This window comes from Lipomyces japonicus, assembly GCF_038497905.1.
Source record: "Lipomyces japonicus strain CBS 7319 unplaced genomic scaffold V1514scaffold_5, whole genome shotgun sequence".
In the NCBI taxonomy this organism is placed as follows: Eukaryota; Fungi; Ascomycota; class Lipomycetes; order Lipomycetales; family Lipomycetaceae; genus Lipomyces; species Lipomyces japonicus.
In genome coordinates this window covers 294,460-316,877 of record NW_027117817.1, presented here as the reverse complement: position 1 = coordinate 316,877, position 22,418 = coordinate 294,460, and the positions used below count along the sequence as shown (strand labels likewise).

The 22,418-nt window shown below is 45.9% G+C and overlaps 13 protein-coding genes across 13 annotated transcripts; 6 read left to right on the top strand and 7 right to left on the bottom strand.

Annotated features, from left to right (window-relative positions):
• Positions 1-2,040: 2,040 nt before the first annotated feature.
• V1514DRAFT_271310 (uncharacterized protein) lies at positions 2,041-2,439 on the top strand (the record flags this gene model as incomplete). The annotated part of the gene is made up of 2 exons (XM_066924823.1): positions 2,041-2,147; positions 2,199-2,439. Coding segments are annotated over 2 exons (348 nt in total), but the record flags the coding sequence as incomplete, so codon positions are not given.
• A 643-nt stretch (positions 2,440-3,082) lies between these two features.
• Positions 3,083-4,309, top strand: V1514DRAFT_173786 (uncharacterized protein). Its single transcript, XM_066924575.1, has 4 exons — positions 3,083-3,431; positions 3,571-3,712; positions 3,781-3,934; positions 4,019-4,309. The coding sequence occupies exons 1-4, from the start codon at positions 3,195-3,197 to the stop codon at positions 4,158-4,160; spliced, it is 675 nt and encodes a 224-aa protein (XP_066785419.1). The 5' UTR covers positions 3,083-3,194; the 3' UTR covers positions 4,161-4,309.
• Positions 4,310-4,825: 516 nt separating this feature from the next.
• V1514DRAFT_325657 (Thiolase, N-terminal domain-containing protein) lies at positions 4,826-6,315 on the top strand. The gene has a single exon (XM_066926659.1). It carries the CDS (start codon positions 4,905-4,907, stop codon positions 6,096-6,098), a length of 1,194 nt encoding a protein of 397 aa, XP_066785418.1. The 5' UTR covers positions 4,826-4,904; the 3' UTR covers positions 6,099-6,315.
• On the bottom strand, positions 6,152-8,127 carry V1514DRAFT_361885 (caspase domain-containing protein). The gene is made up of 2 exons (XM_066929723.1): positions 7,358-8,127; positions 6,152-7,300 (listed from the first exon to the last, which is right to left on the bottom strand). The coding sequence occupies exons 1-2, from the start codon at positions 7,824-7,826 to the stop codon at positions 6,297-6,299; spliced, it is 1,473 nt and encodes a 490-aa protein (XP_066785417.1). The 5' UTR covers positions 7,827-8,127; the 3' UTR covers positions 6,152-6,296.
• A 276-nt stretch (positions 8,128-8,403) lies between these two features.
• Positions 8,404-9,284, top strand: V1514DRAFT_340930 (uncharacterized protein; the record flags this gene model as incomplete). The annotated part of the gene is made up of 3 exons (XM_066929041.1): positions 8,404-8,420; positions 8,540-8,552; positions 8,712-9,284. 3 exons carry the CDS (start codon positions 8,404-8,406, stop codon positions 9,282-9,284), a joined length of 603 nt encoding a protein of 200 aa, XP_066785416.1.
• A 991-nt stretch (positions 9,285-10,275) lies between these two features.
• On the bottom strand, positions 10,276-12,213 carry V1514DRAFT_340929 (6-phosphofructo-2-kinase-domain-containing protein; the record flags this gene model as incomplete). Its single annotated transcript, XM_066929040.1, has 2 exons — positions 10,276-11,521; positions 11,585-12,213. 2 exons carry the CDS (start codon positions 12,211-12,213, stop codon positions 10,276-10,278), a joined length of 1,875 nt encoding a protein of 624 aa, XP_066785415.1.
• A 544-nt stretch (positions 12,214-12,757) lies between these two features.
• Positions 12,758-13,568, bottom strand: V1514DRAFT_325653 (40S ribosomal protein eS28). The gene is made up of 3 exons (XM_066926658.1): positions 13,513-13,568; positions 13,014-13,145; positions 12,758-12,949 (listed from the first exon to the last, which is right to left on the bottom strand). Exons 1-3 carry the CDS (start codon positions 13,513-13,515, stop codon positions 12,881-12,883), a joined length of 204 nt encoding a protein of 67 aa, XP_066785414.1. The 5' UTR covers positions 13,516-13,568; the 3' UTR covers positions 12,758-12,880.
• Positions 13,569-13,887: 319 nt separating this feature from the next.
• V1514DRAFT_325650 (Cleavage/polyadenylation specificity factor subunit 5) lies at positions 13,888-14,946 on the top strand. The gene is made up of 2 exons (XM_066926657.1): positions 13,888-14,699; positions 14,767-14,946. Exons 1-2 carry the CDS (start codon positions 14,064-14,066, stop codon positions 14,854-14,856), a joined length of 726 nt encoding a protein of 241 aa, XP_066785413.1. The 5' UTR covers positions 13,888-14,063; the 3' UTR covers positions 14,857-14,946.
• V1514DRAFT_325648 (P-loop containing nucleoside triphosphate hydrolase protein) lies at positions 14,868-15,782 on the bottom strand. The gene has a single exon (XM_066926656.1). The coding sequence runs from the start codon at positions 15,735-15,737 to the stop codon at positions 14,949-14,951; it is 789 nt and encodes a 262-aa protein (XP_066785412.1). The 5' UTR covers positions 15,738-15,782; the 3' UTR covers positions 14,868-14,948.
• A 156-nt stretch (positions 15,783-15,938) lies between these two features.
• On the bottom strand, positions 15,939-16,963 carry V1514DRAFT_325645 (40S ribosomal protein eS27). Its single transcript, XM_066926655.1, has 4 exons — positions 16,846-16,963; positions 16,587-16,604; positions 16,277-16,364; positions 15,939-16,205 (listed from the first exon to the last, which is right to left on the bottom strand). The coding sequence occupies exons 1-4, from the start codon at positions 16,846-16,848 to the stop codon at positions 16,066-16,068; spliced, it is 249 nt and encodes an 82-aa protein (XP_066785411.1). The 5' UTR covers positions 16,849-16,963; the 3' UTR covers positions 15,939-16,065.
• A 383-nt stretch (positions 16,964-17,346) lies between these two features.
• V1514DRAFT_325643 (uncharacterized protein) lies at positions 17,347-19,438 on the bottom strand. Its single transcript, XM_066926654.1, has one exon. The coding sequence runs from the start codon at positions 19,251-19,253 to the stop codon at positions 17,487-17,489; it is 1,767 nt and encodes a 588-aa protein (XP_066785410.1). The 5' UTR covers positions 19,254-19,438; the 3' UTR covers positions 17,347-17,486.
• Positions 19,077-21,896, top strand: V1514DRAFT_325642 (uncharacterized protein). The gene has a single exon (XM_066926653.1). The coding sequence runs from the start codon at positions 19,458-19,460 to the stop codon at positions 21,732-21,734; it is 2,277 nt and encodes a 758-aa protein (XP_066785409.1). The 5' UTR covers positions 19,077-19,457; the 3' UTR covers positions 21,735-21,896.
• V1514DRAFT_325641 (G10 protein) lies at positions 21,827-22,400 on the bottom strand. Its single transcript, XM_066926652.1, has one exon. It carries the CDS (start codon positions 22,382-22,384, stop codon positions 21,941-21,943), a length of 444 nt encoding a protein of 147 aa, XP_066785408.1. The 5' UTR covers positions 22,385-22,400; the 3' UTR covers positions 21,827-21,940.
• Between the last annotated feature and the right edge of the window lie 18 nt (positions 22,401-22,418).

Sequence of the window (22,418 nt, the reverse complement as noted above, 5' to 3'; positions counted from 1 at the left end):
GAACTAGTTAAGCGGAACACAAAAAGCAGATTAACTTAAACGAAGTTCCGTGCGGCGACCGCGTGCGGAGCAATATTAAAACAACGTGGCAACAGGCGCAAGCGTAGACATCAAAGCGCTAACCAGAAATGGGTTAGGTCGGTTCGCTCGGTTCACTCCATTCCCAACTTGCCCGCAATGACATGATATCAATTCATTAATAGTTAGCTTTAATATGGGCCCGCCCTGGTGCGCAAAACATAACGTACCATACTGGCCAATACAAACACAATCCAGTCGCGCGCGTATGACGACGGTGTTTGCCGTTGTCTTACTATCTGGGGAAACCGTCTTTAGCAAAAATCTTAACTTTTTCTACAGTTGTTCTTGCATATGCCCCCCTTCTCCCTATTCCCCCCCCCACCCCTCCTCCTTTCTACGCCACTCAGACTGATAATATATAACATGTATCACTTCTACCTCCATTTGTCTCAACTTTTTCTTTTTCTTTTTTTCTTTTTCTTCCTTTTTTTCCTTGTTTGCTTCTTTTTTATTTATATATTTTATATATTTTCTTTTGCTGCCTCGATAAAAAAAATGTCTATCTCGGTTGATGCTTCGTTTTTCAATTCTTCATTAACTCACAGACGGCCATCTTCATTAATGCTTCCTTCATCACGTCGGGCATCGTTAGATTTCGCATGGTCGTCGTTCTCCGGAATTGCAACATCGGCGGCTCAACAACCATTCCTTCACGGTACTGCCTTATCTGCCGATCCGGCATCCATTTTTCTAGATAATGACCATGCCACTGCTGCTGCTGCTGCCGCCGCTGCTGCCGCTGCTGCCGTGAGCATGGCATATCCGCTTATCGCATTCGAGCGCCGGCGTTCAGAATTTCTGTTCGACATGACCAATACGCTTCGTGACACGGCAACACATCATACGCTAGCAGATGATTTCTCGTTTCAGACCAGCAAATTGTTGGAATCACATTCGACACCATTCAACTACGTGGAGTCAGAGGAAAGCATGGAAATGATGGGCACCTTGCCTGGATATTTCTACTTGGGGCCCGTTGGTGGCCAGGTGTCACCTATACCATCACTTCCGTCACCTCTATCGACAGAACATTCACAAATTTCGCCACAAGAACCAGCTTCTATTGTTGTTGATGATGTTGATGATAATAATAATAATAATGATGATGACGATGACGATGTTGTTCTTGATAACAATATCAATACCAACCGAACCATTGGCACACGCAGCCTATTATCTTTCATTCCAAGCCCAAAATGGGACAATTATTCAATCTCTCAATCATACACAACAGAACCTGACAACCAAGTTCAGGACATATCCGCAGCACCGCATTTGTTAAAGCATGATACAATAGCAGCCACGCCGTCGCCAAAGCCGGAGTCGCATTATTCAGAGATTGGCGACACTGAACTGTCTTCAACCACAACGGCAGCATGCACAACAGCGACTTCATCGTTTTCATTTGATATGTCTGGCGGCGCAATGGTATACGTCAATGGCAGGCGCCGCAGTTTGCGAACATTGGGTCGAACAACCGAACCTTTACCAGCAGGTATCATATCTCAAGGTTTATTTCATCATCATCATCATCATCATCAACCACAAACTTTTCAAAATCGACCAACGTCATCACCTTTCAAGTCGAGCGTACCCTTTATGGGCGATGATTTGACCGAGGACGAAGACAAACAAGAAAAGGACAATAATGTTTATGATGATGACGATAATGATTATGACGACGACGGTGATGATAGTGATGATATTGATTATCAAGACCGGTCAAAACGATCAGTTGGTCACAGCCTGGTTCAATTCACTACAGGCGTGCACGTTTTAAATAGCAATCATCTAAATTCAAATTCACCTCACAGGCTTCAAGTTGGCGGTCGTCAAGATCGGCACGAGCGGCACAAGCAGCAATATTATGGAGATGAAGGTTACGAAATTGACGTAAGTGATGATGATCATGATGGTGATGATGATGGCCATGAAGAAGACGGAGAAGAAAGTGATTCGCTTTATGAAGACGAACGAATGTTTGAGCAGAACATGACCAGAACCAAAAAGGGAGTGTACCGATGTAATCATTGCCCTAAAAAATTCAACACCATGGAACAATTTAAGTAAGCCGTCCTTCTTCCTAAGTTGAAATTTTTAATACTGACGTTATGCAGCACTCATATCGAAACCGAGGGAGTAGAGCGACCATTCAAATGCACAACGTTGGCATGTCCTTGGTCAAAAGTCGGCTTCCCGAATCGAAACGAATGCAGGCGGCATATCAAGCATCAACACGAAGGTGCCACGTTTTCATGCACGTACGCGTTTTGCAACAAGACTTTCCCGCGTAATGATTCGCGCAACAGGCATGAAAAATTGGTACATGAAAAGCCAGATTCAAGATTGAACAAGAAATTATTAAAGAAAAAAATAGAAGAAGAAGCCAAGAATCGCAGGAATGAATTGAAAAGACAAAAATTGCAGATTGGCGACAAGAAAAGGAAGAACCGGACAACTTCGCGATAAGAAGTGTTAATTTCTTTCTGTCTATAATTTTTTTTTTCGTAATACTCGTTTCAGCAGGTGTTTTGGGGTTACAGTCGTTTAAGCATATAATGTTGTAATAACACTAGTTTAAACTAATATATCTCTAATGTTTTAATCCACCCACGGTAAACAATGAATGACCGATACCACATATCCATCATCACTTTTCATTGGCCAGCGCAGCACGGACCCGGTTTGGTGCACGAGGACGAATGCAACGTCAGATGCAATTTCCAGCTTCCGGCATAAAATCTCTCAATTCAGGGTCATTTCCGCCGCACGACCAAAATCTAATTAGCAAAAAAACTATTCTACACCGAATACATTGTTGTTTTTATTCAGTCACTCTTTTTATTGGGTTTTTGCCTTTTTTTTTCTTTAATTTTGTTTTTATATGAAGTTGTTCAACGAATTGACGTAATTCATATTAACAATTGGGTGCCAAAAAGTTTACATTATCTCTGTTCAATTTCGAGGCACGCGACTGACTCAAGACAGCACTAACGAGCTTCTATTTTGTTTACTTTCCATTGGCACAGTACAACCAAGTAGTGCATGACGAAATTCATTTTGATTTAACAAGAAAATTTCAATTTCAATTTTTTTGTTTTTGTTTTTTCAAAATGGTTGTTCAAGTTGACGACGTGCTGTATCGGACAGAAGTTCGACGATATCCTGGCTTCGCGCCTTTAATCGCAGTTCGAATAGTGCAGCTTGTGATTGGGGCTAGAGCATCGTGCGTGTTATGGGATGCATATGTGACTTCAAACAAGTATCTTGATACCAAAATATCTTACCCGCCTTGGACTGAAGTGCCGTATACGTTGACACCATTGGCCGGTCCGGTTATTCTCATTGTGGTGAGTCCATCATGTTCTAAAAGAATAGAAGAACGCGTCGAGGGAATTGGGAATTGAATTTTTTTATTTTTTTTTTTCAAATTTTTTTTTTCTTCATTTTTCGCTAATAAATATATAAACATATTTTTCTGTCTCATAGTCGTTACTGTCATACAAGACTTTTTTATTTGACTTTATATTGTTGCCATTTTGGAACAGGCTTAACTTTGCCGTGCTAAGAATCAACTTGCTGATTGATTACGCGCTAGCAGCTGGTTGGATTATCAGCACGATTCATGTCGGTATGTGAAGTCGGAATCTACTTTCAAGTATCGGAGTGAACACAGGACTAAACGAGAATGAAATATAGGATCGATTATATTACAAGGCTTCTGCCCTCAATCAGAAGATGACTTACGATGGTCCGTATTCCAGGACTGGCAACTTGAGATTGATCATCCAGAGACAATTTATTTAACTGCCAAACTGATCCGGACCGCGTTTCCTTTTTTGGCCTTATCTGCGTAAGTACACGACAACCATGGCGGTTATCATTCAATGAATGGTATGCTTATGTTTACATTTTTTGATTAATCATTTTTTGGCAGGATAATTTCTTCAACCGCTGTTTGGATTCTCAATCATTATGTCATACACGTTGCTTCGGAAGCTGGAATTGAAAAGTATGACTTTATGATTGGCGGCTTGCCACGTCTACGACAGGGAAACTTTGAAGATTCAAAAGTTTGATTTTGGTGCACTTACATATTGGGTTGAACGAGCAATGCATTTTTGTTTTTTGTTTTTCTTTTCTTTTCTTTTCTTTTCTTTTCTTTTTTTTTTTGGCAGTGTGCTATTGGAAACAAATGTACAACAGGGTTAAGTGAATGAAAAGAGTCCAAAAATATGTGAATGTATATTCAGATGAAAGAGTTCCGGGTATAGATCGAAATTGTATATAATCAACAAATGACATTGAAGTAGGCGTAAGTACGTTACTTGGTGCCATGGGAAATTACAATCATAGTCAGCAACATCGTGATCACGAATGGCTGAACATAACGCAATACGCAAGCTTTGTCTAAGCATTCAAGATACGAAACCTGATGATTCACTCTTTTGTTCGTTTTACTTTGGGGATCTTTTTCTTTTTTTCAAAGAAATTAACTATAACGATTGGGTAATCATCTCTCGGATAACTATTAATAATATTTTTTTTGGTTCGTATTCGCTCGCGTTCCTGAGTTTTGGGGAGAAAAACAAGACCCGAGCCTGCGTGCTCAAACATACGCATGCAGTCTCGAGGCCTCGGGCGCGTTCCGTGCTGAATACTGCGCACATGCCGGCGTAAGTTCCAGTCCGCGTGTGCGCCCCTGAATTTTTTGGGATTGCCAATATAATACATTGACAAGCCGTGTTTTCGTTTTCTTTTTACTTCATTCAATTCACACTTTGACTTGCATAATTAATATTCAATTGCAATAAAATAGAATAATGGTTGCCAATCCTAGTGACGTGTACATTGTGTCTGCTGCCCGAACGCCAATTGGCAGCTTGCTGGGTGGCCTGTCGTCACTATCAGCTACCGACCTTGGAGCTCACGCTGTCAAGGCTGCGCTGGAGAAGGTTCCTCAAATCAATCCCACATTGGTGGAAGAAATTTATTTTGGCAACGTGTTGTCGGCTAATGTGGGCCAAGCGCCAGCCCGGCAAGTGGCCATCAAGGCCGGCTTGGGGGATGACACGGTGGCAGCTACGATCAACAAGGTGTGCGCGTCGGGAATGAAGTCGTTGATTATTGGTGCGCAGTCGATCCTGACCGGCACGGCCGACATTATCGTGGTGGGCGGCACCGAATCAATGAGCAACGTACCGCACTACCTCAGCGTGCGCAACGGCATCAAGTACGGTGCCGGCGAACTCGTGGATGGCTTGCAACGGGATGGCTTGCAAGATGCTTACGATAACAAGTTCATGGGTGACGCGGCCGAAGTGTGTGCTGTCGATCATGAGATTTCTCGTCAGGACCAGGATGATTTTGCCGTGGCGTCGTACAAGAAGGCACAACAGGCTCATGCCGATGGCAAGTTCGCGGCCGAGATTGCGCCAATCACGATCGCAGGTTTCCGAGGCAAGCCTGGAAAGACGATTTCCGTGGATGAAGAAACTGGTAATCTTAATGAAGAAAAACTTCGTGCTGCCAGGACCGTGTTCAAAAAGGACGGCACCGTGACGGCACCGAACGCGTCACCACTTAACGACGGCGCGGCCGCGTTGGTGTTGGTTTCGCAACGCAAGTTGGCCGAACTGGGCCTGACTGCGATTGCCAAGATTCGAGGATGGGGTGAAGCTGCTCATGCGCCAGTCAAGTTCACGACCGCTCCCTCATTAGCTGTTCCCAAGGCATTGAAACATGCCGGCATCGAATTATCCGATGTTGATTTTTTCGAATTTAACGAAGCATTTTCGGTGGTTGGCATTGCCAACACAAAGATTCTTGGCATTTCGCCCGACAAGGTCAACGTGTACGGTGGTGCCGTCGCGATCGGTCATCCGCTCGGCTGCTCTGGTGCTCGCGTGATCGTCACGTTAACTTCCGTGTTGAACCAGGAGAAGGGCAAGATTGGCGTGGCTGCCATCTGCAACGGTGGTGGCGGCGCCAGTGCGGTCGTTATTGAGGCGTTATAAAGCAATGGTTATTGTTCAACAAGGTCATGTATTTTTGCAAGGTTGTTTAGTTCATGGGGTAATTTTTTTTTCTTTTTTTTTTTTAATTAATTTGCATATTGTGCACATTACCTGGTTTGTTATATTGTTACATAGTATTAAAGTTCGTCAAGCATATATTATACATACATATAATCATAGGCAATGTACAAAAGCGTATTACAATACAAATTGCAGGTTCGTGTCGATTGGATGTGACGCACTCAATTGTGGCTTCTGCGTATATTTGGCCTGCATCAGCGCTCGCATGTTTTGCAGCAGCGACAGATAACTTTGAGTCGGATTCTGGCCCAGCACGGCGATAAACGCGTACGACATGGCACCGGTGGCCATGCCGTTCTCGGTAGTGTCAGCCGAAGTTTGCGAATCCTTGCAACCAGAAAACATAATCACGTCAGCCGGTGAAGTTTTCGTTCGCCGAGTTTTTTCGGCCGCGTCATTACCACCTGCAGAAGACAAACCGGACGTGGCTTGCTTGAAAATCGTGGATACCGAGTTAATGGCACCAAAGATGTCACCACGAGAATATGATGAAAGTGCAGATAATAATCCCATGCCTGCCTCCTTGGCCAGGTTTGGTTCCTTCAGTACTCCCTGTGTCGAATACAGATACGGCAAATCCAACGCGGTACCGGAATGACATGAATCAAAAATGGCAGTCAACCTCACGCCCGGCGCCAACGGCCTGACCATGATGTCATGCATGTCATCGTCCACCAAATGACCAGCCTGTTGATAATCAACCGGGTATATTACTTCATCATATCCATCTTCTTCGTCACCATCCAAATCCTTGGTTTGACCGCCATGACCAGAATAATGGAAAAACAATGCATCGTTTGGCTGCGCGTTTTTAACCAACCATTGCATGGCCGAGATCATGTTTGCCCTGGTCGGAATCGATCTCGGTTTTTGCGTTTGATCATCGGTTAAGATTACCATGTCATCGTATTGATAATTACACCTTTGATTTAAAAATTTTGCAATGTTATGCACGTCGTTAATGCAGCCTTTTAACTCGTTCTGTTGGCCAATGTAATTAATGCCAATCAATAGCGCCTTACGTTTGCCTTGGCAATTTGAATATTGAAAATTGTAATCCCCGGGCGCACCGTTTCCAAATTGTTGCTGGTTTGTAGGTGGTCGTTGCAAGTTAGACGGCGCTTTTTTTTTTTTTTTAGTTCCAATTTGTGATAAAGAGATTCTCAGATAATACTTACGTTGATATTGAACTCCAACTTGGTCTTGTCGTGATTCATCAGATCGATAATTACCATTATTATATTGATGTTGCTGTTGCGGCTGTTGATGATGATGTTGCTGCTGTTGCGGCTGTGATGAGTATCTGCCATTGAACTGGCCTGCGTTTGATTGCTGGTATGAATTATTATATCCGGGCCCAGGATATCCTCCTCCTTGACCGTATCCTCCTTGACCGTATCCTCCTTGACCGTATCCTCCTTGACCGTATCCTCCTTGATTATATCCGCTACCGCCATTACCGTTATCATAACCGTTATAACCTCCGTATCCCTGACCAGGAAGTGGTCCAGGCGGAGGCGGTCCGTAGAATCCTCCTGGCGGCGGTCCCGGTGGTGGTGGACCTTGCTGATATCCCTGACCGTAGCCACCATTGTTGTTGTACTGATTACCTCCGTAAGAGTAATCTCCCTGTCCAGGATATGCCATTGTGCAAACGTTTAGTCAATGTTCAGTCAATGTTCAAAGACGTAACCTATGCTACTAATTCTCGTTAAAAATGTCAATCAAATGAATTTACTTTTATTCTTAGCCGCCGCGCGATGGCGCAAACTCCACATTACGTAGTTGTTTGGTGCGTCATGTTTTTTGGATAATTACAACAAGATGTTCAACTCTTTTTTTTTTTGTTGTTGTTTGGCGGACTTTGAAAGTATCATGATATTGAAATAGATGTCGCAATACATAAATGTACTTGATTTTTAAAAATATGTTTTAATTTCAATTATCTTGTCAAATCCAGACGTAGCGTTACGCGCAACTCGCGTGTAAACGAACGACCGTTTAAGATCCACACAATACAATTGGAAAAAATTCACAGGCTTTACAAAACGCAGATGAAGATTAAATTAAAATATTCAAAATATTATAAAATAAAAAGATATAACCCATTCCATGTGAAATGATTGATGGGGAGGGGGGGTGTCAACTTGGACGACAATTGAGGTTTGCGCGGTTGCAAATTCGCATTCCATAAAATTACAAACAATTGTAAAGTACACATGAGATGTACACTAAGCCTGGGTATGTTATGTTTAGGTTATGGTAATTAAGGGCAGAATAGTTATTGTATTATAAAAGAAACGTCTCCCCTGTATGCCCAGTTCGTCATCCCATTTAAGACTAACTGGTTTGTCATACAGGCTGCGAATTCACGTACCTTGTTACATTTGGAGGTCCTGCCCGTTCTTAGAATCACAAACAGAAAAAAAACCACCACGCCTGCCACAGTCGCATACCAAAACGCACCGCTGCGTACTCGCGGACACCTCCATCCCTACTTTCGATGGAGATTGGTCTAAATACGGCGTTTAGGCAATTAAGATCCGTCGTATTTTTGCCGCCAGTTACTGGACCTGGCAAGTGGTCCGGGATCAACTTATTACCGCTCTGATCAAGCAAGCCGCCTCGTGGTGGGGCTCTGTGGGTTCCAGCGACCCCACCATTACTTCCCTGAAGTCTTTCTTCTCCGTTCTCAAGAAAGAATTCCTTCCGCCTAACATCGATTTGCATCGCCTCGAGCGCTTAAGCGACGTCCGTCTTCGTGGCACATCGCCCAGGGATATTTCGGAGCTCATTACTCGCTTCGACGATCTATCGACTGCTACCATGGAAAGTGACCGCGGTCTAGTCATGACCTTTATGGCCGCGATATCGCCTCATACACAGCTTTACAACAAGCTGTTTTCCGAGAACCCGGCGACCCTCTCGGAAGCCAAAAAGATCGCCCGCGACTGGCTCGCCGGTCGTTCCATGAAGACGCGGACGACCACGCCTGCTCTTCGACCGTCACTCAAGCAGGACGCCAATCACGTTAATCACCGTGGCCATCGCTCTCGCCGCGTTAATCCCGTGGCTGTTTCCGCGGACTCGTCTTTAAACGGTTGATGGAAGTCCTCGCGTGCTACGTTGTATTTCAATAGATCCAGTTGCACAATCTTCTTTGTTTACGTTAAACTTAACGGTAACACATAATCGCCAGTCTTTTGTGGCCCATACTCTCAAAGCCGATGGCGCAGATGCCAATTTCATCGACGTAAATTTTTTACAACGCCACGGCATGTCCTCCAAACCGTCCGGGCAGGACCTCCAAATGTGACAGGGTACGGGGATTCGCAGCCTGTATGCCAAACCAGTTAGTGATTCCGGTCGTGGATTCAGCATCCACCCAGGCTTGGCGAAGCCCGATAAACAGCCGGTGACGACGACCATTGCTGAACAAAGGGCCGGTCAAGCAATGTGAACGTCGTTACATTACAAACATCAACAACATAAACTTGCCTGACGAGCTGATAATCGCGGCAGCAAGTTAATGTTTTGATTATTCGCTGGTGTTGAGATTTGACACGGACGAAAGCGCCGTAGGGCCATCACGACCAACAGCAGTTGCACGTCATTGAAATCATGGTTGACTTTGTTGCTAATGCAAGACAACCTCGAAATCCGAACGCATGACTTGAGAAGCTATAAAAAGCCATTCTCAAATTCTCCGCCTGACAATCTTTCTTTTTTTTAACCCTGGAGACCTTGGAGTGATTTTGAAACGAGGACCGAAAAGGGGCTCACCAGATGCAGCTTAAGGTTATATCCCCTTTGGCCTCACAAACGCGCCGACAACCTTCCGTGGGATATTACGTGGGATATTAAATGAAACAATATTTTAAATTTTGGACGCATATACAATATATATCGTTACTTCTCAGGAAATATTAGTTACCACTATAATAGACTTTTTACACAGTGGGAGTTATTTTATTGTTCCATCGTGTATTATAAAATGAAACGCCTTATAGATGTCTACCTGCAATTAATTTACAATGCAGGTCGTAATTCCAAAACAAAACAGGGACATGACGTGAAAACTCGTAGAATATATTATCTACAACAGTTTATCGCTCTCAACTCCTTGCAATTTGATACGCTTGACCTTGTTATTATATGCCGACGGGATGATCTCCACAATCTCATCCCGATCAAAATTCAAGTTGGGAATGTCGGATGGCGCGCATGCCATCAGGTATCCGTACAACACCCTGAGCACGCTCACGTGCGCGACAATCAAGATGTCACTGGAGATGCGTTCCATTTCCAAAATTATGGGTTCCAACCGGACCGCCAAGTCATGATACGACTCCGCACGAGGGTATCGATGACGATAAGGATCCTTGCGATCAGCCGCGCACTCATCCGGCAATTGTGCCTTGACCTGATCTGGTCCCAACCCATCCAACAATCCAGGATGCATTTGTGACAACTGCGGTCGTTGCCGACAGTCAAACCCAAACTCCTTTTCGAACAATGACGCGGTCTCGATCGTGCGCTTGCGCGTGGACGTCCACACCACCAGTTTGCGCTCGGCCGAACCGTCGTCACCTTGGCTGACCCGCAATTCATGTTCGGACTTGCGGTGGGCCAACAACGTGTCGGTTAAAATACGCGCGTACGCCCACCCGTCGTCGCTTAGTTGCGGATCGGACTTGTACCGGGGCCGAACTTCGGTCGATCGGCCAGCACGAGCAAAATAAACGGAACCGGATTTGATGTGCAAGTTCATGAGATAAAAAACGATCCGGTTAGGCAAATAACCCAATCTTGAATTGTTTAGCAATATGCGTTCGCCAGCGTTGTATAATTTAACGTAGCTAAATTCTTGCTCATCCACCGGTTCATAATGTGGGATCTTGTCATTAATACGTTTGAGGTAATCCCGGATGGCATCCTGTTCACTCCAACCGACGTAATCCGGTGATGAAATCTTGACGCTGCGCACGTTGGCTTCAATAATCTCTGGCTTGTCACAAATGGATTCAATGAAAATAACATGAATGCCATGCTGGTTAAGTTCCTTAACCAACACGCGCCTGCCAGCTGACGTTGGATTGACTGCGTCGTAGATGGCCACCTGGCCTCGACCCTGATCAAAAAATTTAAACATTTCATTCTTGCAAGCGGCCATCACGCGTTGCCTCAAAATCACGGTAGTTGGTGACGCGTTTACCAGAAAATAATCATCCGGTACCGGTTGGCCTTCCTGGATATGAGTCCGGCGGTAGTCACTCAAATGAAATGCATGAGTCTTGACTCCCAACCATCGCAAGTACCGCGTAAGTGACACGGCAAGGTGGCTTTAAAAAAAAATCCATACAATTAGCACAAGGAAAATAAAAAAAAAATTAAAAAAAACTCACGTTTTTCCACGGGCGGGCAGACCGACAAGCACAATGCAGATCTTGCCGGCGTGAAACAGTCGGCCAGATTCGGTCGAGTACAGTTGTGCCGGAGACACGTGCGTGGGCGATAGCGTGTCATGAACCGCGTCCACGTTAACGGACCGTTGTTGTGAAGATTGTGAGTGATCGGAATGAATCTTGAGGCCATGCAGAAGTGGCACTCGCAGGCGTGCATGGGTTAAAAGATCATGATGGTGGTAACCCGCCATGGGGTTGTCGTGAGCGATGGCACCCGTGATGGGTGATGTGGCAAGGTCGGCATGATAGGTTGATAATCCCGGAGGCGGTGAAAACGATGAAGATGAAGATGATGATGAAGAGGAGGAAGATACTCTGGAAGAAAATGGCGGAATCACCGGATCCCTGTTTGCCAATGGAATGGCGTCGACAATGTCGTAGTCATCTTGATTACTATTGTTTATACTGGCTTGCTTGTTATTACCGTTATTGTTGTCGTCATGATCATTATTTCTGTTGCTGTTGCTGCTGTTAGTATCTTCATCGTCATCATCGTCATCATGCGCAAATATCAAATGCGGCGGTGAGCTCGACCGTGACGACGATTCCGAATCTGATAAGGAAAGCATCATGTATACACTTTTTTTTTCCCAGCTCCTCGGTTTAACTCGTTCTGTTTTAATATGCTTTAAAATCTAATTGCTGATTTGAAAGAATTTTCTTGTCAGAACTTCAAAAAAACAACAATTTTTTTTTGTTTTTGTTTTTCGTTTTAAATATCTTGATCTTGGTTAGAGTCGAACGGACCAAAGGCAAAAAAATATTGATTTAGTGTTATCGGGGAAGGCGGGGTGGTGATTTCAACCAAAAGCGCAAAGAACAATTAGTTAAACGTGTGCGGGTGGCTTACGTAACAATACTACTAAGATAATCATAATATATTGTTCAGTGACTAGTTATACAAACCAGTATATACTTGTGAATGAGTCCAATTTCGGTTGACTAAAATGAACAATGTAATTGCACGTAAATTATCCGCCCGATAGACGGTGGTAATAAGTTGACTATCCTCATATCCGATTGAAAGTGTGTCTGTAACCAGACGCCGAATGGTATATACATAGACACTCCAAATATTTCAAGGTATCCAACTATTGTACACATATGGATCGTCTGCTTTCCGTACATTATACTATCGTTTCTATTTTAACAAATTATATAACATGTATTTTAATTTTTATTGTTGTTATACAAACATGAAGAACCGTAAATAGAAGACCATTACTTTTTTTTCCTTTATCTCAGTCTGCGGGCCTCACGCTCGGACTCGAGCAGGCAAAGAATGTCATGTTGCCTAACTGGTCCCTATATGCATAAAATCTGTTAGCACAACCTGAATCAAATTTAATAAAAAAATGTGCAAACCAACCTTGACGTTTCTGATAATGCTCCGGCTGTGATCATCCATGAACTCAACGCGAACCTGGGTGACACCACCACGAGAACCGGTACGGCCCAACACTTTAATAACCTTGGCGAGCTTGACAGGAGTCTTGGAATCCTGTAATGAACTTGAGTTAGCTAAATGAAAAACCAGCATGATATATAGTGGTCTTCATTGTAGGGTCATGAATTCATCGCTGTTGGCGTCACGTCGCTCTATTCAGCACTATTGCTCTTGCACGTTCCATATTTTTTTGTTGGTTATTGTTGGTCAATTTGTAAATTAGCATCCATCTTATACGCCCGATTCAATCGTATCCACAACTCCCTCCAGCAAATCACAGAATTAAACTGCATCCAAAAGTTCAACAACATGGCTCGCTCTGAGTGCTTTCCACATTTGTTTTAGTTCAAACATCCACCAACGTGACTGACTGCAGCAAATTCCCCTCATGACCACTATAAATCAAACAACATGAACGTACCATTGTGAAGATGTGTAATATATGTAACTTCTTGTGATGATGTTACCAGTTCTACGCAAAAACGGGAAAACTTGAAATTCAACCAAGCAACGCGCACTGTGTGGGCAAAAGCTGATCGCCAGGGCTGCGTAGCTAGGGCTAACGCAGAAGCAAATTTAGCAGTCACGCGGCAGGCATGGCCGCAATCCTGGGCCTGGCTTGCAGCGGTTCGTCTCCCAAAAATTGATTCTCCCATCTGATGCACGAAACGACGAGCGCGATATGCCGAGTTGGTAAATTCACGTGATGTGAAATTTTACCCGGATGAGTAGGGGTTTGTACTTTATGGAATGTGAAAGCGATGAAGTTACAAAGTACATGCAGGAAGCCGACCGTGAACGTTACTAGCCAGATAATTACTGATACAATCTCATTATTGAACTGCCACTTATATATTGTTATTGGTTTCACTAGGTACGATTCACGTTCACATCAAGCAGCGAAGTTCTCTCAGTCAAACAAGTAACTGGCAAACACAAACCTGCACACTCATCAATAAATCAAATTTCATAATGACCACCGTCACGCCGGAAGCTCGCAAGACCACATCGGTTCCGCCATCGTCTGGTGATTTTGACGCTCGGCAACCTCAGACCATCCGGCTGTACCCGGTATCGAATTACACGTTTGACACCAAGGAGGCGCAACCGGAGGAAGACCCATCGGTTCAGGCCCGATTACAAAGACTGCAACAACATTATGAACAATACGGCTTGCGTCGTACTTGCGAAGCTATTTTGGTTTGTCATGAGCACGGGCATCCGCATATTTTAATGTTGCAGATCGCCAACGCGTTCTTTAAATTGCCTGGTGATTACTTGCAACCACACGAAGACGAAATCGCCGGGTTTAAGAGACGATTAAACGAACGATTGGCTCCGTTATCGTCGTCGAGTTATTCTGCTGATCAGCATACGGATGAATGGGAAATCGGTGATACGCTGGCTCAATGGTGGCGGCCGAATTTTGAAACGTTCATGTACCCGTTCATTCCGCCTCACGTGTCCCGGCCAAAGGAATGCAAGAAATTGTACTTGATTAACTTGCCCAAACATAAGGTCTTGAGCGTGCCCAAAAACATGAAGTTATTAGCCGTGCCATTGTTTGAACTTTACGATAACTCTCAGCGATACGGATCACAGCTTTCGGTACGCCCAATCAATTTTGATTGCTGTCTTTCATTTTTGATAAACTAACTTGGATTTTCAATTTTAGGCGATTCCACAATATTTAAGCAGGTATAATTTTGAATTTGTAGACGAAAACGATGTGGTCATTGGCGTTTCTCCGGCGTTAAATCATTAGGCTAAAAACAATAATTTAAACCAATCATAATTTTCTTTTTGTACATTAGACCAAGCAAGTTTTACTCTTACTCAAATAAATTATTCTGTGATTTAAGTTTGCTTCGGCCGCCTGGCATTATTTAAATACCGTTTTATAACCACAATCAAGGCCACGAAAGCACCGACCGGCGGCACTAATTCCAACCAATATCTCCAAAATGATGGTCGCACTTGGTTAACAACTTGCCTGACGTTGACTCGCAATTCCGGTAACGAGCCGTCGTTGCGAATGACTTGGTCCGCAAGCCAGATTTTCTCATCAATCGGCATTTGCGCGCTGATGCGCCGGTCGGCATCTTTTTCAGTCAACCCGGCACCGTCCCTGGCCAGTAACCGTGCACGTTGCAGGTCCGGGTGACACGAAACCACGACCGTGACGCCACAGTACAAATCAAACTTGGCTTCAAACAACAACGGCACGTCTAATATGACAACCTGTGCCCTAGTAATCAGCCAATGATGCAAGATCTGCCTAAACACTTCCCGACGAACCGCAGGGTGCGTGATTGAATTCAGCACCTTGCGTTCATCCTCGCGCGCAAACACGTAGCGGCCCAGCGCGGCCCGGTTAAGGTAGCCGCCATTGTTGGCATTGACTGGGACTTCGTCGTCCGTATCGGTATTGTTGTCATATTCATTGGCAACGGGTAAAACCAAATCTGGAATGTGCGGACCAAAGTGGGCGACAATTCGACGGTATCCATCCGTGCCAGGCGCGACCACGTCGCGAGCAATCTTGTCGCAATCCACGACCGGGAACGAATACGGAGGCGCAGCCAAGATGGCAGACACAGTCGACTTACCGGTGGCAATGCCGCCAGTTAAGCCTACTATCAGCATATTTTACAATTAATGCAGGCTTGACAACGAATTAGAGAACCGTGGAGAGCATGTGAGATAATGTCGTCGTCGTCGTCGACGTCGTTAAAAGAACCGTACACCTAACCCGACGCGAACGTTGGACGTATCACACTTGCATCGTATTGTATTGTGTTGCGATACAGAAAATAGTAGTAATACATAAGAATTTACATGAGACGGTTGAAAAAATAATGTATATAATTTTTTAAAAAATTCATTAATGCTTTATTTTATTTTAAACGTACATGCTGAAAAGGAGAGAACTTTTTTTCTGAAAAGAATTTGGATACTCTGTCTTTGCACATATTTATTTCTTTCGGAAAGAGCAGCCCTCAGTAAGACGAGCCTTACCACCAGTTGGTTGGCAAAGAACGGTTGAGCATGATCCGCAAATAACGACGGTCTGAGCGTGAGAGAACACGATGGTAATGTTGAAGCATCCTGGGCCTACATGGAAATTTCATTGTTAGACAAACTGGTCGGTCTCGGATCGTGTGGCAAAACACTTTATAACATACACTTGACGTCCATAAAGAATGAGCGTGGGGAGGCAACCAACTGCTTCAATTTGTGCTTCTTCAGTTCAGACTGGGGGGTAGGGTTGAGCTAAACAGGGTGTAAGAATCGACTGCAAAAAAAAAAAAAGACAAAAAAAAAACTTGATGAAATCTTCAGGTCGATTTGCCGTAGCCGTGTCGTGCTCGCAAGTGTCTGGCAAGCCAATACGTGCCAATCAGTCAAGTGAACTGAATTTGCGATTGACAGCACGTGCGCAACCAAAAGAAGACAAGAAATTTTTCGTCATTTGAATGAGGAGGAATAACGTACGAGATCCTGGGCCAAAACCTGCAACAAAAACCCGTTAGCATGATATTGCAACTAGCATTTTCAACCAATGTGGAAGAACTTGAGCCCGGCCAGATCGGAGTGTGACTGATGTTGAAGGGCGCATGAAGAGGCAACGACGCAACGGTAGAAACCGCCGTCCAACCAACCAAGAACCGGTCACCAATCACCAATCACCGAACCACCGACCACTAGCCATCGCAAACATATCGTATCCATCATCTGGGGGCTGCCAACGTACCATTTTGTATTGATGTTATATATATAAAAAAGAAAAAAAAACTTGAAACCACTAGAAAATCAACGGACGAGAGCAAGAAGAGAGAAAAGCAAAGGGCGCGGCCGGTCACTCACCGCGCTGCCAGTGTAACAAGCCCACGTTTAACCGCGCCGGTTATGAGGCCTTAAAACATTACCCTAACCCCATAGTACTGGCAGGATTTGCAAGTCCGACCGTGACTGCGGATTGATGCTTGCCCTAACGGCCGTCGTGCCCTAACGTTTCGTTTTTCTCCGCAACCTGCCGTTACATAACAGATGCCGTAATGGGTGGCGTGAGACATGCATCAGATGAGCTTATCGCATGGCTTATCGGCAATCTAATCGCCATCGTTTGGCATCGCATTAATGACACAATACTTGTAGCAACACATTATGAAATACATTCAAAAAGAAAATAAACAAATTAAAGAACTTTTATAGCCCATTGACACTCCAATAATAATAATAATAATAATAATAATAATAATAATAATAATAATAATATATAAACATACGAACCCACCGATACCTTTTTTGTTTTCTGTTTTTTTTTTTAAATTAAAAAATATTTGTAGAAATACACTGTACATTTAATTTTCCAAAATTTACAAATTTTTTTTTTTAAGACGTGGAGTGATCAGGAACGTTGATAGGTGGCAGCGTCAGTGGTGGCAGCGACATGCGGCTGTTGCCATTTGGCTGTTGATGTTGATGCTGATGCTGATGTTGATGTTGGCGGGGTGACAGTTGTAGAGGCGGAATGTTTGGCATCTGGGATGAACCTGAGTGGCTAACTTGAGGCGATGACACGTCAGAAACAGCACTTGTAGTTGTAGTTGCGGCCATGGCTGGGGTTTCTGAATTCGCAGTCGATGTGCCGACCAGGTTGGCCACGCGCATCTTTTTGCGCAAATGCTGGGCATCAACCTCATCGTTTGGGGCTTCCAATTGCGGCGACGGCGCCGGCGGCGGGTGCGCGTGAGAGTGTGGATGGTGATGATGATGATGATGGTGGTGATGAAGGTGTGGTGGCAATAATTGTTGTTGTGATTGTTGTTGCTGTTGTTGCGTCTTCTGTACCTGATCACGCTCGAACTCTTCCAGCCTGGATTGCAATTGCGAATTTTTCCGGTTTGATTCTTCCAACTTATACTGCAATTGTGTTTCCAGTTCGCGCCTGTTCAGTTCTGATTTTCTTGCAGACACCTCGTTCGATTCCAACTCTGAAATCCGAGACCGGAAAAGGTCGTTCACAAGTTCAAGTTCAGACACTCGCGTGCGCAACGTTTGGTTTGCAGTGATCAGGGACTCCATGGATTGCTGGTGGGTTAGTGCCGTTTGCGTGGAAGGCGAGTTGAGGTCATGATGTTGATGTTGATGTTGATGTTGTTGGTGAACTAATGACAGTAAAGGTGGAGTCGCGCCTCGGTGAGCTATAGGAGGCAATGATGAGGACGACGGCGGCGTGGCCGGGCCGAGCGGAGTAGACGACGACGGTGCGGGAAGCAGTGCCGGTGAACCATGATGTGAGTGGTGAATTGGTGGCAGCGCTGTCGCCGTGTCGAACGCCGAAGAAGACGACGTTGTTGTCGATGATGATGATGACCCATTGACAATGTTGAGTTGATGTATGGTTGACCCGGATTGCTGAGAAATTGGTGGGGAGTTATGATGATGCGGAGGCGTGAGCATGTCTGTCTGGCCCAAAGCGCGAGGCAACGGCGGTAACGGAGATCCGGAGTGATGTTGGAGATGAGGTAAATTGGCAGCGGCTTCTTCTTTAATTGCGGCAGAGAGTAGTGGCAGTTGTGACGCTGCAGCAGCTTGTGCGGCAGCCTGCTGGGCAGCCTGTTGTTGCTGATGATGTAAAGCGTGGGCAAGATGGAGCAGGCCGCCTGCGTCTGCTGCTGAAGCTTGAGATTGAGAGTGTGGATGCGAATGTGGTTGAGATTGCGGCTGAGGCTGCGCATCACTGGCATGCTTTGACGGTCTGCGGGGTGAATCTTGATGATGATGGAGATCGTGATGGTTGTGCTTTGATCCGGCGGCGGACGACGCCGGTGACTGAGAATTTCCATGGTGCGGGTTCTTGATGCGGTTGCGGGACTTGATTACGTCGGTCTTGAGCGAGATCGGCCGGGCCCTGCCGTGTAATTTGAGAAACAGGCCGCACGCGTTGCACAGCACCTGGCCGGACTCGTCACGGCGCCACAACGGCGTGGTCGACGTGGAACAGTTCTGACACACCGGCGGCGGTGCCACAGTCATGGTCGACGTAGATCCGGACCCGGCATCAGCATGGGCATGAGCGGACTGGTCCGGGTGCCCGGGCCGGACACCTGCCGCACTGGCGACACTTGCGGCGCGAGGCTCGGGGGCAAGCGTCATGAGTGGTCGAGTACGTGAATAAGTGTCGTCGTGTGTCGGTCTCGTCGTCGATCGTCGTGGCTTGTCGTTGGTTGTGGTAGTGGACGAGGCCTTGGTTGGTCTCGTGGTCGTTGGCGGTGGACAGAAAAGGTGATTCGATCTCGCTGGCTGATTAGGCAATGAAAAAAAACCTTTTTTGCATAACTGCATGCAAGTGCGCAAGGTATGCGGCATAAGTGGCCATACCATCAGGTAGGCGTGCACCGCCACGGGGGTTATCGGCAGCGACTCAGCGCCGCTCTTATCGCTGTGGCGCAAACAAAATGCCTGCGCCATGCTAATCACGTGCAGCACGGCGTGACTGCAACGCGTCGTTTTCGTCGACGCGTCGGCCTTTTCTTTCTCTTCACGAACCTCCCGATTTTTGGTTTCAAAAGCTTTCGAACTTTTGAACTTGACCGACTTCACAAACATCACGAACCGTCGCTACTGTGCCATGCCATGATGCCGCCTGTTGCGCCTGTTGCGCCGTCGTCGCCATCGTCGTCATCGTCGCCGTCGAAACTTGCCCGCCCGTCGCTGCGCCCGTCATCAGGGTCGGCGTCCAACATCATGCGCTCGCTGTCCTCCGTTCACCTGCCTCCGCCCCCGCTGGCGTCCATCTCAGCAAACATCCTGCACCTTCACCACCAACAGCATACGCATTTATCACCGCTCAAGCGATCACTTAGTTCATACTCATCTAAATCCACCACTTCCGCCGCCTCCGTGACCGCCGCACAACACATTTTCGCTGCCCCAAATCTGTCGTCCGTGGTCGTGGCCAATGCAGACGTGGCCGACCCGGAATCAACTGCACTACCGTCAGCATCAACACACATTCCGCCTCCTCATCTTATGCCGGTTATTGAAGACGATGGTGAAAAGCCTCCGTTTTCGTACGCGACCTTGATCGGCATGGCCATTTTGCGTGCTGAAAACCGCAGGCTCACGCTGGCCCAGATTTACAAATGGATTAACGACACGTTCGCCTGGTACAGGGCTTCGGACGCGTCATGGCAAAATTCGATTCGCCATAACTTGTCACTCAATAAGGCGTTCTCCAAGCAAGAACGGCCCAAGGACGACCCGGGGAAAGGCAATTACTGGGTTGTTGAACCAGGTTGCGAGTACTTATTCCTCAAAGGTCGTCCTCGCAAACAAAATTCAGGCAATTTTCCCAGGCTGCCCAATGCCGCCACCAACACTACCACTATTTCTACTACTTCCACTACTTCCACTACTTCAAGCACCGACACTTGCACGCCTTCAGTGCACCCATCAAAACGCCCGTTAGAGGTGCCTGATTCTTCACCAGAGATCGCCATCAAGCGCGCCAGGGTCGATCAATTTGCAACTCCGGTCCGCACGGCTGCTTCTTCGACCACATTGTTATCATCCTCCTCCCTCGCTTCGTCGCACTTGCCAGCATTGTCCTTCACGTCGTCATCATCGCCTCCGTTGTCGGGCATGCCCGCCACTCCGGCCGCGCTCGGGGTGCGGTTCGAGTCACCAACTCAAAATCAGCAAAAGCGGGTATTTGTTGATGCTAAACATGCCACTTCAACCGCAAGTATGGACACTGATGTCGACGTCGATGCGGATGCTGACATTGACGTTGACGGCGAGCATGCCAAATTTACTCTGCGTACGCCTGATGCCGGCGGCAAGCGTGCCACTCGAATCAGTTTGAATTACTCACCACCCGATTCGCAATTCGCGTCTGGCACGACACCGCCGTTTTTGCCCATAGGGCCGACCCGGTTTTCGCCGTTCCGGCCTCTGCATCAATTGCAACCTCCGGGTCAAATTTCTTCACCGTTTGGTTCTCCAGTTTATTTGCGACAACAACATAATCAACGGCATCTGTCACCGCAACGCAAATTGTTGTCCCAGCAAGTAACTGCTGCTCATTTGTTTGATCCGACATCCAGTCCCAGCCGTGACGATATCATATCCCGTGCCTGCTTCGGCAGTCCGGACAAGTGGTCATCATTATCTGGCTTGCAACAAGACCGACCGCAGTTGTTTATTGACGAGTTTTTATCATTCAGGAATCAGCAACGGACAGCCACGACGACAACGGCAACCGTTAGATCATTGACAACGTCAACCACAAGCACGCCGCGGGCGCAGTTTTCCCCACGAAACGATTTAGCAGGCGCGAGTACCGGTAGATCTCTCGACGATTATGATGATATTGATGACGATACTCTTACCGGAGTCACTCCTCGCAGCCGCAAGCACTCGCATGACCGTGGCCATTCTTCAGTTACTGACGTATTTGGCGTCGACGTCTGCCAGGTCGTTCGTCGTGCCGTCTTGCTCAACAAGCAACGACGCGAAGCCATTGTCGCCACCACCGCTACCACCACAGCAGGCGATCAGATAATTGACAGCAATGACGAACCTGATCTTGACGCAGTGAGCAGGCCGGACGTGTTCAGGAACATGACTTTTTAACGTCTCTTATTCTTATTCTTATTCTTATTTTATTTTTTTATTTTATTTTTTGTATTGTTTTCTTGGTTTTATTCGATTGACGGAGTTTACACGTGAAATTTTGGGTTCTTTTTTTGATGTATTTTTAATCTTCTATACACACATATATTTTTTGGCAAACCACACTATCGTACACCAACACACTCCAGCGTTATTCTTCTCTTGACTTAATCCGAACTGGCACATCCTTTGCAACCACACGTCACGCATTCAACCACCTTGTCCTTATCCAGCTTATGCTTCGGCACTCGGCACACGCACGTGGCGCTGTAGGTGTTCTCCTTGGCCTGGATGCATCGCAGGCAGCACAGCTTTTCGTATCCTTGCTTTTTCCACTTGGCAATCAAGTTCGCATCCGCATAACCTTGCTTTAATAACCATTGATATAATTCGGTACTGATTGCTTCCCGTTCGTAATACAAATCAAACACGTACCGTGATCGTTGATGCGTGATTTGAAATATTGGCCATAGCGATTCATTTTTTTTTTTGCCGTCGTGTGCAGCGGTTTCGATATCTTTTAACCGGTTGGCAAAATCAAGCAACGTGTCTTCAATTTCGGCAAATCCATCTGGTGGTTTTTTAGTTCGCAGGGTCTTGATCTTTGGCATGGCTGACGTCGTAAGATTTTCTGCTGGTTCTGCT